This window comes from Vipera berus (genome assembly GCF_964194415.1).
Source record: "Vipera berus genome assembly, chromosome: 1".
In the NCBI taxonomy this organism is placed as follows: domain Eukaryota; kingdom Metazoa; phylum Chordata; class Lepidosauria; order Squamata; family Viperidae; genus Vipera; species Vipera berus.
This window is the reverse complement of record NC_138202.1, coordinates 116,874,401-116,889,093: the sequence shown is the minus strand read 5'-3', so window position 1 is coordinate 116,889,093 and position 14,693 is coordinate 116,874,401. Positions and strand designations below refer to the sequence as shown.

The 14,693-nt window shown below is 41.6% G+C and overlaps 1 protein-coding gene across 4 annotated transcripts in view; it reads left to right on the top strand.

The window, feature by feature from the left end:
* The window catches only part of COL18A1 (collagen type XVIII alpha 1 chain), a 196,168-nt gene that overhangs the window by 165,559 nt on the left and 15,916 nt on the right, over positions 1–14,693 (top strand). For all 4 annotated transcript variants that reach the window (XM_081328545.1, XM_081328544.1, XM_081328543.1 and 1 more), the window contains 14 exons: positions 435–506; positions 603–647; positions 1,335–1,379; positions 4,031–4,093; positions 5,677–5,712; positions 6,463–6,543; positions 7,083–7,112; positions 8,227–8,289; positions 8,951–9,025; positions 9,741–9,776; positions 10,503–10,556; positions 12,280–12,357; positions 14,224–14,298; positions 14,431–14,473. In XM_081328545.1, the coding sequence (XP_081184671.1) occupies positions 435–506; positions 603–647; positions 1,335–1,379; positions 4,031–4,093; positions 5,677–5,712; positions 6,463–6,543; positions 7,083–7,112; positions 8,227–8,289; positions 8,951–9,025; positions 9,741–9,776; positions 10,503–10,556; positions 12,280–12,357; positions 14,224–14,298; positions 14,431–14,473 (796 nt within the window). The remainder of the gene's footprint in view (positions 1–434; positions 507–602; positions 648–1,334; positions 1,380–4,030; positions 4,094–5,676; positions 5,713–6,462; positions 6,544–7,082; positions 7,113–8,226; positions 8,290–8,950; positions 9,026–9,740; positions 9,777–10,502; positions 10,557–12,279; positions 12,358–14,223; positions 14,299–14,430; positions 14,474–14,693) is intronic.

The window sequence follows — 14,693 nt, the reverse complement described above, 5'->3', positions numbered from 1 at the left end:
GTCTTTAAATTGCCAAGGTTGGAGACCCCTGCTGTATCACACACACACATGCACACACACACACACACACACACACAAAATTGTACAATTGAGGGGTCCCTGGTGCTCTCTGAGCTTCCTTTTTTTCTTGCAGAGGTTTCATTACCCTAACTCTAAAATAACATAATCAGTGCCAGCAAGCAAGCTCAGACAGCACCAAGGAGCCTTCATTTCAACCCTGAGCTACAAATATTCTCCTTCATTGAACTGTACAATTGTACCATTGTATTTTTTTAATTTTTTTATATCCCATCTTTATTTTTTTACAAAGGGGACAAACATACCTTATAATTTGTTGGGGAGGGAAAGAGACACCGCCTTAACAAAATGACATTCAAAGAAGACTCGTACATGATAATATACTGGTTGACTTAATAACTTCTATTACTTTTTAGGTCGACATGGAGGGCTCAGGATTCCCCTTTGTTTCTGGTGGTCCTGGAACTCGTGGGCCAGAAGGTCCTCCGGTAATCCACTTTATATTCCTTTTCGTGGATGGGAATATGGATATGCAAGCAGATGAAGACTGACTGAATTTAGCTGTAACTTCTTTCTATTTACAGGGGCTTCCAGGACTCCCAGGACTTCCGGGGCCTCCAGGACCCAAGGTCTGGATTTTAAAATTTTGGATGCTTTTGCTTCACTACCTGAAATGTAGATAGTTTAGTAAGGTGGCTTTGTCTATTTTAATTTGGAATTGTCTCTGCAAATGATAAGGGGCATTTTATGAATGACCATGACCAAGGCGACAGCCATTCTGTCGGAGTGTCCATGAGCTGCTCTCCCAAGCCTTCTGGTGCCCACTGATTCTAAAAGGTTTCCTGTCCTTAGAATACACTTTAATGCTATTTTTTTTTCATTAGCCTATTCAAATTCACATTGAGAAAAATAAGGTCTACCAAGCTGGAGCAGTATTGCTGATTGTGCTGTTATATTCAGAAACTGCTCTGATAGAGTGGGTACATATATGTTGTATTTTGCACAGGTAATTGATAGAGGAGTCATGGGGGGGTTCCTTCCTGGTCTTATTAAAGAGACTTAGCTCTTTATGATAGGGAATGATCCTGTGCACTCACCATAAATCAGGAATAGCTGTTGGACCATTTGTTGTTCCCACAGTCTGAAAGCAAGATAGGTAGATATGCAAATGGCATATCTTTCTGTGTTTTATTTAGATCCTATGACATGTTGTCACCCTGATTCATGTGTCCCCTGCAAAAAGATATTTCCATGTGTATTAAGTAGTGTTTGTAAAAAAAAAAGTCCATATCTCTTTCTCTTTTTTTTAATCCTAGGGAGATGAGGGCATCATTGGTCTCCCAGGTTTGCCAGGCGAAAAGGTAAGTTCATGTCAAGATGTTTGATTAAAAAAATTATATTTACCTTCCTCGATGCTAGCAAAAAATGTTTTATTCATATACTATTAAAAAAATTAGGGCTGTACACAGATAAAAAAGGACCTACAGCAAAGAAGCTGTTCTGTACCAGCCTACTACTGGCCCTGCAGATAAGGCAGGGACAACCCCTTTTACAAGAAGGCAAGAGGCTGGAACTAAGCCTGCCAAATTTATGGACACAAAAGCAAACAGAGCAAAAACAAGACACGAACCATGAAACAGGTTGCCTTCAGCAAACCAGCCCTCCCACACATTCCCCTTTTAAACAGTTCAGGGCGTGGCTTCTCTCTGCCTCCTTCCGAGGTGCCCCATTGCCTTCCTCTGTTTACTCCTGATTGACTGCCTCCTGCGTTGGGCGTCCTTGAACAGGGCCAGCTGTGGGTCATCTTCATCCACGCTGTCAGGCTCACACAGCTGGGTCTGCATCGTAACCAGGTGGGAGGGGCCTGGCTGAGGGCTCTCATCAGCAAGCTCTCCAACCCCCTCAGCAACCTCTCCAACACCCCCCTCCTCCTCCTCTGAATCGTCCGACCCAACTGCCGACCCCACAGGCTGACCCTGAATCACAACAGAAGGATTTCAGACCTTGCACATACACGAGCATTGTTCATCTCTACTATTCATGAAAGCAACTTGCTATTTCACAAGATATGGCACAAAATATAAATAAAAAAGGATACTGGTTTAAGGTTATTTGTTTGGTTGCCGGTCTTAGTTGGCCAAATTTAAGAAAAAAAGGTACAGACTTAAGGATATTTGTTTGTTTGTATGTATGTTTGTTTGGCTTGTTTGGTCACCCATGTTATGTGCCATAACACTGGGAAGCTCATAGTAGCAACAATAACCTATTTAAAAAAAAGCAGTGCAACTGGCATCCAAACAAAATAACTCCTGGCACCGTAAACCACGCTCCCCAATACACAAGCAATTAGAGTTAGTGAGCTGCAGCCTCACACAATCTCAACACTTGGAAGAAGAACCCGTTTTTTAACACCTTCCAGAAGGCTAGGAGGGTGGGGGAACTGCCAATTCTCAGGGGGGAGGTGCCACTGCCGAGAAGGCCTGCTCCCTAGGTCAGGGGTGTCAAACTCAATTTCATTGAGGGCCGCATCAGCATTGCGGTTGCCCTCAGGGGGCCGGGTGGGTGTGGCCTGGGTGGGCATGGCCTACTGGGTGGGCGTGGCTAGAGTGCATATGGCCTACTGGGTGGGCGTGGCCAGCTCTACATTGTTCGCATCGAGGGTGCCTATGGGGGCCTGGGCAGGAGTGGGACAGATCTGAGGGTCTCCGGCAGGAGGAGGGTCTCTGGGCCAGGGCCATGGCAGTGGGGGCCGTTCCCTCACTGCTTCCAGGATGGCTTTGCGGGCTGGATGAAACCACTTTGCGGGCCAGATCCGGCCCCCGGGCCTTGTGTTTGACATGTCTGCCCTAGGTCATCCTAGATGACAGCATCTAAAGGAAGGACCTGGAGCATGCCCCCCCATCTGACCTGGTGCAATGGACAGATATCCTTAGGGAGGGGCAGCCCTGCAAATAACCTGACCCATTCTAGATTGGCTGTAACTTACAGATATCCTTCAACGGTAGCCTTAGGCAGGAATGAATGCCTCACATCCATTAATGGGGAGAGTTGGCACCCCAAGAAGAATTTGTGCAACACCCCTACAACCTCAGCCTCAGCTGCCACCTGCTACTCAAGCAGAAACGGCAAATCCAGATTGCACACTAGCTCCGCTGGGGATGGGCTATCCTATCCAGAGTCAAAGATAAGGCATCATGAGGTCCAGAGGCTCCAAAATCCCAAAGCCATTCTATCTTGCTGGAGTTCAGTTGAAGCCTGCTCCTCCCCAGCCAGACTTTTACATTGTCCAGATATTGGGTCAGCACATGAATGTCATTGCCGGCCTGGACTGGGCTAGAGTTTTACAATTGCTTGTCATCGTCATAGTGATGATACTGCAATTAGTTCTGTCGAATGACCTCACCCAGCAGTTTCATGTAGATATTAAGGAGGAGCAGTAAGAGACCTGAACCACCTTATAGGAGTCTGGGATAGACTTCCCCCTCCACAACACTCACTAGAACCAGCCACAAAAAAAGAACAACCTCAAAACAGTGCCCATCCTGAAGCCAATCTGGAAGGATACCGTGGTAGGCTCACCCTTTTTTCATGCTTACATGGAAGTCTGAAATAAATCTGGCTGCTTTAAATTAATAGGAGTGAAGTCATGTTTGCTCTCCCAGGAAAATCTGACAGGAAACGCAACTAGATAAACTAATTCTACTTTACTATAAGGCTCCATTAACAGAATTTTGGAAGTCTGGAAGTACAGACTTCCTGCTGCCATTTTTAACAGCTTGATCCATTCGGGGCAGGTCCTTCTTAACTTTCTTTCTCTGACTGTTAATCTAGTGGGGGCTCCTCCCTCAAATGTCTGATTGTTTCCTAGGCAGCATCTTTCCCCCTCATCCTTCAAGGTTATCCATACACTGTGCTTTCCTTTTTTTGAAGCATGCACAGCCTTAAATGTATTTTAATGGGAGTTGAATTGTTAAGCTGTGATGAAAACCAGGACTTTTTTTTCTTCCCACAGGGATATCCTGGCTTGCCAGGATTAGATGGTCGCCCTGGATTAGAAGGTTTCCCAGGACCACAAGTGAGTAGGACATTCAGTTCATATACTACTCCTTCTAATTCCCTATGATTTTAGGAATTTTTAGAATTATTTCTTTGAAAGCTTCTAGCCCTTGGATCCTAAAGATAACAACAACAGCAATAATAAAGTTGGAAGGGACCTTGAAGGTCATCTAGTCCAACCCCCTGTTCAGGCAGGAAACCCTATACCAGGGGTGTCAAACTCAATTTCATTGAGGGCCGCATCAGCATTGCGGTTGCCCTCAGGGGGCTGGGTGGGTATGGCCAGGGTGGGCGTGGCCTACTGGGTGGGTGTGGCTAGAGTGCGTATGGCCTACTGGGTGGGCATGGCCAGCTCTACATCGTTCGCATCAAGGGTGCCTATGGGAGCCTGGGCAGAAGTGGGACAGATCTGAGGGTTTCTGGCAGAAGGAGGTTCTCTGGGCCAGGGCCAAGGCAGTGGGGGTCATTCCCTCACTGTTTCCAGGATGGCTTCGCGGGCCACATGAAACCACTTAGCGGGCGGGATCCGGCCCCTGGGCCTTGTGTTTGACATGTCTGCCCTATACCATTTCAGACAAATGGCTGTCCAGTCTCTTCTTAAAAACTTCCAGTGTTTGAGCATTCACCACTTCTGGAGGCAGCTTGTTCCACTAGTTAATTGTTCTAACAGTCAGGAAGTTTCTCCTTAGTTCCAGGTTGCTTCTCTCCTTGATTAGTTTCCATCCATTGCTTCTTGACCTGCCCTCAGGTGCTTTGGAGAATAGCTTGACCTCCTCTTCTTTGTGGCAACCCCTGAGATTTTGGAACACTGGTATTATGTCACCCCTAGCTGTTTTTTTTAATTAAACTAGACATACCGAATTATGATATAAATAACCTGTATATGAAGTTCTACAGAAAGCATCAGGTAGCAGGACTGCTGCTGCTGCTGCTGCTGAAAATGGACTTTTATTCCTTAAAATGGACATGCATGGTGTCTGTTTCCACTTGGTTAATTTAAAGTGACAGTGATATTTCTTCAGTATCTGTAAGTGATCACACATACTTCAAATGTTTGTTGTAATGGTGATGATTGTTTATAGCTTTTAATTCATGTAAGTAGGCTCTATTCATTCATGAGAGAGATCATTCATAAAAGGAGAATAGACCGAGTTGTTGTTCGGTTGCTAAGTTGTGTCTGACTTTTTGCGACTCCATGGACTATAGCATGCCAGGCCCCACTGTCCTCTGTTGTCTCCCAGAGTTTGCCCAAATTCATGTTCATTGCATCAATGCCACTATCTAACCATCTCCTCCTCTGACACTTCTCTCTTTGCCTTCAATCTTTCGAAACACCAGGGTCTTTTCCAAAGAGTCCTCTCTTCTCATTAGGTGGGCCAGGGTAGTTGAGATGCTTTAATAGACCAAATGAAATGAAGGTAGTAAATCAGAAGTCAATCAAGTGAATCAACAGTGACTTTTCAATCAAACCACATTTTCTGGATCATAGTTCAGCCCTCCGTATGCTAGACCACAGTCACTCTCATTTGCAGCAATTCCATAGTTGTCCATTGTGTGAAAATTGCCTTCTTTACTGAAAATGTCTTTTGCTCCCCATTTCAGGGACAAAAGGGAGAAGAAGGAAGCCCAGGGCCTAAAGTGAGTACCACCGAAACTTGAGAAGAAATTATGTTTGCCTGTTGTGTAATAAAATTTGGATGTTTTTCCTGAAGGATTTTGTCGAAGAACATTACAATTTATTTTGTTTCAAAACTGCCCATTGAAAAGTTCTTAGTTAGAACTCTTAGAACTCTTCAAAACTCTTAACAAATATCACCAGTTCACCTAGTCCTGAAATATGTGTACAATCTACATCTTCACTGATCAAGTTGGCATTATAAAGCATGAGGATTATCTGTGCCGAGCCTCTTAGAGAAAAGTGAGAGAACTCTGTTGGTTAGGCAGGAGAATGAATGACTAACATTAAAATCACTCTATCTTTCAATGCCCCCAAAGAACAGCAACCTATAATGCAGGGGTCTCCAACCCCGGGTCTGTGGACCAGTACCGGGTCGCGGCATGTCAGCAACCGGTCCGCACAAACAAACAAAGCCCCATCCGTGGGATGCAGGCAGTATACAAAATCGTGTTCCCTCCACTCCACGGAAAAGCCTCTCTCCACGTAACCGGTCCCTGGTGCTGGAAAGGTTGGGGACCTCTGCTATACAGAACTGAATTTCGCATTAAGAGATTTGGCTGGAGAATTTTTATTTTAAATATGCAAAACAATTGCTCTTCCAAAATCCCAGTTAAAAATCTGAAATTTGCAAATATTTTTTTCTGAACAATGCAGGAATACAACTTAACTAGCCCATATGTCAAGACTTTTTCTTTCTTTCTTTCTTTAAGGGTGAAAAGGGTCAAGATGGAATAGGACTTCCTGGTCCTCCTGGTCCTCCAGGACAAGCCGTATACCTGTCTAGTGAAGATGTAAGAATATTTCTACCTTTTACTAGCTATTTTCTGTTATTCTACCAGAATAATGTTATCTACGGGAGAAATGCTGCTCCAGAAATCACAGTACTTTAATTCTAAAGGTTAAGTATTTGATGTTTAACCCAATGTTTCTCAAAAACTAGAAACTAACATGTGTGAGCTTTAACTCCCAGAATTCTGGGAGTTGGAGTCCACACATCTTAAAGTTGTTAAGGTTGAAAAAAAACTGCTGTAACCATAAAGATATTGCTATACAATTTACTGCTATTGCATAGCTGGACATCTAGAATGAAGATACTTTGGAGTTGTTTTTTTAAAAAAAATCTATCATCAGTTTTTAAGTTTTCAGGCATATGCCGAATGGGAGTATTTGAAAACCCAATTATATGCAGATACAATCTGCAGATGCAGATTTAAGTGTGCTCATTAGCATTTTATGGTGATTTACTGCTCTCTTAAAATGTTTGGCTGAGCAATCTAAGGAAAAGCACTTTGTGTTCTCATGTTTAACAAATGGTTTTGTTATTTTTTAGAAAACTGTGCCTGTTTTGCCAGGCCCAGAGGTAAGTAGAAGGGGAGGCTTTATAAACATTGCTTCCAGCTTTAGAAACATTTAGTTTTTGTTGCTAGGTGCCTAAAATAGGATTAGATTGCCTGCAACAATATAAACTTTAGCTTTTCCTAGGTAAACCCAGTCCTTATCTGAATTTTTATTATTAAGATTAAAGTTATGACAGTCTTTTCTCAATGTAATTCTCAAGAAGTAGGGCTAAATTTCTTCAGTTTTTTTTCCTTTGGACGGTGGAGTGGACAGTGTCCTGCAGGGGGTTGGAGAGTAATATGCATGAAACCTGTGCTCTGAAGTAGCTTTTCTTTGAAGGTCTTATCTACTTGCCCACTCCAAAAGGGTTTGCTCTACTGAGATTTCTCCTGAAGGCATTCTAGGGAGTTCTGCTGCAGATTTTGCAGCAGTTCTGTTCTGTTCTGGAAGGGGACCATCTGAGGCCTCTTCTGAACACACGTATGTGGATTATGAGGTTATCCTACAGACAACTTCTTTGTGTGAGGAGCTGAGAGAGTCATTATATTTTTCAGGCCACAGAGATATATCTGAATTTTCCTTTGACCCTAGAGCTCTTCTCTTCTCTTCTCTTCTCTTCTCTTCTCTTCTCTTCTCTTCTCTTCTCTTCTCTTCTCTTCTCTTCTCTTCTCTTCTCTTCTCTTCTCTTCTCTTCTCTTCTCTTCTCTTCTCTTCTCCTCCCCTCCCCTCCCCTCCCCTCCCCTCCCCTCACATTGTTTTTTCCTGTTCTTTGCAAGGTATTTAAATTTGTACCTAGATAACTTCATTATCTGTGTGCCTGTCATCTTCTACAGGAAGAGAATATAGAATAGCATTCTATGATCTGAGATACCCAAACTGTTTACAAACTCCATGAAAGAAATATTTTAATAATAAATGTTCAGGAAACCATGATATTCAGGACAATATTTCTCCAGCAGTTTCTATTTCCAAGTAAAGAAAGAAGGCCCTATTAGCTTACCACATGCTTTAATGTGCCATAGGAGAAACATATGCAGCTAGTAAAAGTGCTCAAAAATAAAATTGCTCCGTTGCCCCAGCACTGGAAAAATCAGATATGAATCTTGATGACACGAAATGTATATCTTCCTCTTTAGGGCCCAAAGGGACCAAAAGGTGACTCAGGAACTCCAGGTTTACAAGGCTATCCTGGACTTAAGGTAAGATTGTATAAAGTACTTTCTTTAAGAAATCTGGGTTGCAAGGTCATCATCATAGTGCAAAATTGTCTATTATCCAAGATGCTTTCCCTTTGTTTCTAATTTTACTATTACTCTATATCCAATACTGTTTTTGTTATCAGAAGTGCCATCACTGGCTCATTTTCATCCTTAAATTAAGCTTTCCTTAAAGCTTTCCTTAAGTTACAATAATATTAGCAAGCTCTTTCTTTGTTTGGAATTTGTGGAAAATAAAATAAATGGGAAAATAATAAAATAAAATAATAAAATAAAATAAAATAAAATGGAAATGAAGTAGGAGAAAATGGATTTGATAATGTTCTGGTAAAACTACTTTGAATTTTTGGAAAACAAGAAAAGTATAACTGAAAATAACTGTTTAAATGGCTATTGTTACCATTCAAGTTCCCCTCTTTAAAATGCCTTTCGTAGGGTATTTTATTTTATTCTTTATTGAATCAGCAATAACTCTTACTTGTGTGATCAACAGTAGGGAAAAAAACATTTTATTGCAAGCTTAGCTAACATTGCTGTATTCCTGTGTTATTTCCACTGTAGAAATTAACAACCAAGATATACATAATATCCAAATACTGGATATAAATCAATGTTTTCTTCTTGTGTTTTGCCCCCTGGACAGGGTGAAAAAGGGGAACCAGGAGTTATATCCAGGTCTGATGGAACAATCATAGCAGCTGAAGCAAAAGGAGAAAAGGTATAGCTTCTTTTTGCTTACATTTGAAGAAAGTTGCTAATTTCTTTTGCTTTTGTGCAGCAAGATGCGGAAGGATCTGCTTTTTGCATAGTAAAGAAAGATTTCCTTTTAAGAGGAAGGAAGGTAAGAGGACCCCTAACCCACCTTCTAAGACAGACATGTCAAACACAAGGCCCGGGGGCCGGATCCGGCCCGCAAAGTGGTTTCATGTGGCCCGCGAAGCCACCCTGGAAACAGTGAGGGAACAGCCCCCACTGCCTTGGCCCTGGCCCAGAGACCCTCCTCCTGTCAGAGACCCTCAGATCTGTCCCACTCCAGCCCAGGCCCCCATAGGCACCCTTGATGCGAATGATGTAGAGCTGGCCATGCCCACCCAGTAGGCCATATGTACTCTAGCCACACCCACCCAGTAGGCCACGCCCACCCTGGCCATACCCACCCGGCCCCTTGAGGGCAACCGCAATGCTGATGCGGCCCTCAATGAAATTGAGTTTGACACCCCTGTTCTAAGATAAAGCCTCCATAGGTTTTACGATTATTTAAATCTATCTTCCTATTAGAAGTTATTTACAGATTACACTAAACTTCAACTCCTGTAATTCTGTGGTAATTAGGCAATGCTGAAAGAGGAAGTTCCATATATCCAGAGATGTCTAGCTAGGGGAAACGTCTAAAAATAATATGCCTTTCTGACCATAGACCTTTTTATTTACAGGGTGAAGCAGGCCCAAGGGGACCTATGGGACCAGCAGTAAGTTATAAATGGTATCTTTGCTTTTATGCAAGGAATTGATTTCAGAATTCATGATGATTATTACTTCATATTTTTTTTACTGATAAAACTTTAAAAATTATTCTCACAATTGTATCCATTGTCCCTGCCAGCCAAAGTGACTGAAACCTGCCAGCCAGACCTAGCTAAATCTAAAAATCCCAGGAAGCCATTACTATCCCATGTCCTGTGTTATTTTTAATACTGATGCTTAGTTTTTTCATGATTGTCCAGCATGCTCTCATTGGGTTTTCTGTGGAGGAGAGGGCAATATTATGGTTTTCTCTAATACAGTGTTTCCCTAACCTTGGCAACCTTAAGAAGTGTGGACTTCAGCTCCAGAACTCCCCAGCCATCTTGTTGGCTGGGATGTTCTGGGAGCTGAAGTCCACATATCTTAAAGTCACCAAAGCTGAGAAACATTGTTCTAATATATCCAAATCTTAGCATTTCCTTGACCTCTGTAACTTTCCCAGGAGCCTTAGTACCAATTGTAGTCCAGTTGCTGCATCTTGACCTTGATTTTGCCAGCATTCATGCAAAAATGTTCTGTTAGAAGGAACATTGACATAGCCCTCCTGCTTCCTTCTGGGTTTATGAATCCTGTGATATAAATAGAGTAATACTGCAGTGATTCTGGGTCTTCCCACTTAACCATCTATTTCTATCTTTTTAAATAGAGTTTTCCATTTTGCTTTCTTTTAGGGGTCACCTGGGCGATATGGACGGAAGGGAGAAATTGGTTTTCCTGGAAGACCTGTAAGTATTTTAATTTTCATCAGTCTAGTTATTTATTTAATTTATATGCCATCCATCACACCATTCAGATTTTAGTCCCTTTCTGAGATATACAGTATATATTCTTTTCTGTAAATGAATAGGAAGAGAAAACTCTTAACACATCATCCTGTTTTTGACTGGGATTAGAGAAGTGGCAGAAATTAAAATTAGATATATGTTTTCTTGAAAATGAATAATGAATCAGTTAAAAAAAAGAATGCAGGCCCTTAATGTTCTGTAGGCAACTGCTCCAGGAAATAAATACCCATGCCACACTGTGTAGTATCTGTGCAAACCAAAAGTACCTCCTTTTCCAACCTATTCTGTTCTCAGAGCCTCCTTAGCAAGATTCATTAAGAAGAAAGGCAGGTAGTTTTAAGACTCCAGCAACTGAACTATTGTCTTTTACAACCAATATAATCTAAAATCATTAGGATAAAGTCTTCTTCATTTTTTATTGCTTTTCTGTGAACTGGTGAACTGGTAATCAATTCACTGACAATAATGCGTGAACCATCTCCAGAATCCTTATTAATATTGAAATTGACCATTACAACTCATGAATCTTCTTAGCTATTCCTCTCCAAAGCAGAATTCTGGCTCCATGCAGATACAGCTATGTCAACTTCATGACATTTTTCTATCTTCCTTATGAGCACATGGCTATCTCAATACAGTGGCGCCCTTTCTTTTAGGGCCTGTCCTTTACCAGCCAGGATCCAGCTGCTTGACAAAATAATCCCACCAGCCCACAATTTGACTTACATGGCACATCTGCAGCTGCTGTTGGAATGACTCTCCAGTGTATTTTGCACTTCAGCTAGATTCTCTGGCAGTGTCAAAACAGCACTAAGCAAGGAGAGCAGCTGTCACACAAGGCAGCAGCCAGAATCATCTTATGAACATCTCTCCAGGGCCAAGAGTGTCCTCTATGCTTTTTGGCTACCTTCCGTGGTCAGGCCCAGGTTTCTTAGCTTATCTACCCGTTCAAGGCAAACTGTAATATAATGGCTCTCCCTCATCAGTTTTTTTAGACACAAGAATGTTCTTCACAAATTGTTCACAAATAAATGCACAGCCATAACTTCTTCCTTCTCTCCACTTTTTTTGCTCTGCCGCATTAGAAGCAAGAAAGATGATGGTGGCTGAGCTGTTGGTACACATTATGTCATTTCTGTAATCCTTGTAATGGAATGTAATTAATTTATTTACTAGTTTGTGTGGTTTTAAATTGTGGGTGTTTTCTTTTGATTGTTTCGTTATAAATATGTCTGAAAGATTATGCAATAGTTTTAGTATACAAAGACCACACTTCATTATACCTGGGCTTTTATAATATGTGTATGTGGCTCATTCATCAGTTGCAAGTAATATAAGATTTTCAACCTACTGTATAAGTCATCCATAAAGTTACCTTTCTGATGTTGAAATGTATATGCATGTATAAGCCCAGATGTAGACATATAAATGAAGTAGAGATACTGTAGATAGAGATAATGTTTTGTTGCATTGCTTTCATTTATTTTTTTTCTCTTTTTTCTTTCACTATTTTTTCTTCTCCGTTCTGTTTTATTAAATAAATAAATCCAACTATAAATAAGCAAATGCAGAACTTTCTTTCTGTGGATATTTCATTGCATTTTATTCTGCTGCTCCTCGCCATCTTTTGAAGGCAATTCCATTGATCTGTTGATCCTTTCAGGGCCGGCCTGGTATGAATGGATTGAAGGGAGAAAAAGGTGAACCAGCAGACTTAAGTGGGGCGCTGGGCTTAAGAGAGGTAAGCAATTCTTTGAATGATAAGAAAAGAATAGATGTGCTGCATCAGACCAGGGACCTCTCCAGTAGCTCTCTTTGTCCCACAGTGGCTTACCACGTTTATTCAGGAAACTCAGAAACACAGGCTGTACAATGAAGGCCCCTTTCCCATCGTTTTTCTCTAGCAATTGGTGTTAAAATATGCAGCTTGTATATTGCAATTTGTCTGGCCCATTTAAATCCATTTGAATACAATTCTAAGAAGTTGGAATTTGGTGTAGTGGCTGAGGCATCAGGCTAGAAATCAAGAGATCTTGAGTTCTAGTCCCACCTTAGACACTAAGCCAGCTGAATGACATCAGTCCAGTCCCTCTTTTTCAGCCCTAGGAAGGAGGCAATGGTGAATAATTTTCAAAAATCTCGCCAAAAATACCTATAGAGACATAGCCAACCTGTTGCCAGAGTCAAGACTGACTTAAAGGGACATAATTATATTGCACCATAAGTTGAGGATGGTGGGCAGTGATGCTGTCTGTGTTCAGCCAGTATTTAGTGAAGCTTCTCAGGCTCTATTATTGAAAAAAAGGAGAAAAAGGTGAAGTTACAACATCAAATTTAACCTTCAGTTACTTTGGTCTACCACAGAGAGTTGTTCGAAATTTGGCCAAGCATTTTGTATCAAAACTACTACTTATTTGTGTCTTATCTTAAATTATATGAAAACCAAACTGCAGTTTTTGAAAAGTATCTTACAAATGATAATTTCCCCTATGTATATGTATATAAGGTTCAAAATGCAGCAGCATGAACAATAGCAGGCACTTCTGGTTATATTCTTGCTCTACATGAGTTATATTAGCTGCAATCAGCTTCTGGGTACAGCTCAAGGTGCTGGTTCTTACCTATAAATCTGGTCATGGCATAGAGTCTCTGTAAATCCAGGACTGCCTGTTTCCAATCGTTTTTGCCTGCCCAATATATTCAAGCTAAGTGGTGTCCTCCAGGTTCCCTCAATTATGTGTTTTCATCTCAGAACCACTGAACATAATCTTTCAAGAATTCCTGGGGCACATGAGAACTACCAGAGGACTAGAAAAGAGTCGATGTGGTTCCAATCTACAAGAAGGGGGGAGGGCAAAATGGACCTAGGAAACTACAGATCAATCAGCCTGACATCAATACCTGGGAAGACCTGGAAAAGATAATCAAGCAGTGCACTTGTGAGCATCTAGAAATCAACAAGATAATTAATAGAAGCCAGCACGGATTTATTAAAAACAGATCATGCCAGACAAACCTTATTGCATTCTTTGACAAAGTGACTAAATTAGTAAATAAGGGAAACACTATGGGTCAAAAGTACTACAAAAGTACAACGTCATAGGGAATATATTTTGCTCTGAAGGGTCTGTTCTCCCCTTTGATTCCCTGAGAACTAAGCAGAGGGAAGCAGCACACAACTGGGGAGAAAAGCAGCAATGACCCCACTTGTGGGTTCTCACGGTCTAATCCAGGGGAAACCTGGATTCCAAGAAAACTGATATGAATGTCCACAGGTTCCTCAAATACTATAAGTAAGCCGCCATTTGCTACTGCAGACTAATGAAAGATTTGTATTGTTTGCAAAGCTGCAGGGAGAAATTGTACTTTATTTTTTAATCTATGACTTGATGGAATGTACACAAACTTGTATGTTTTCATCGTTGCCTATGCTGCAAACCATAAAACTGAAACAAGATTTTGCTGGCGATGTTACTTTCCTTTTTTTCCCCTGCTGTGTTTAGGTAGAGTTGAGTGGCTACTGATGAATTGCATCCCCTCCATCCTCTGTTTGATATTTCACCCAATTAAATGTAATGAATGCCGTGTCTTTCTCCCCTCTTTTCAGGGTCCTCCTGGCCCCCCTGGGCTTCCTGGCCCCCCAGGCCCCCCAGGGAGCACAGTACCTGTTTATGAGAATAATGTGAGTAATAGCTTAACTACTTCTCGCTTTCTGGGGAATTAAGGGGATATATTGTTTTAGGGTAGAAAATGGAATGTCTAATTCTCTTTGTAGTGACACACTTTGGGAGAAACTTTATTTTTATTGTTTCAGGCATTTGGTGATTTGGGCCCTCCAGGACCTCCAGGATTGCCTGGTAAGAAAATGGTAGATCTGGATCAGGGGTAGGCAACCTCGGCTCTTTTATGACTCATGGACTTCAACTATGCTGACTCAGGAATTCTGGGAGTTGAAGTCCATAAGTCATAAAAGAGCCGAGGTTGCCTACCCCTGATCTGGATAAAGGAAGGGGGAGGTGGATTCAAGAAGGCCTACAAAACCATGATGGTTCTCGCCCATATTCTACCCTTGAACTG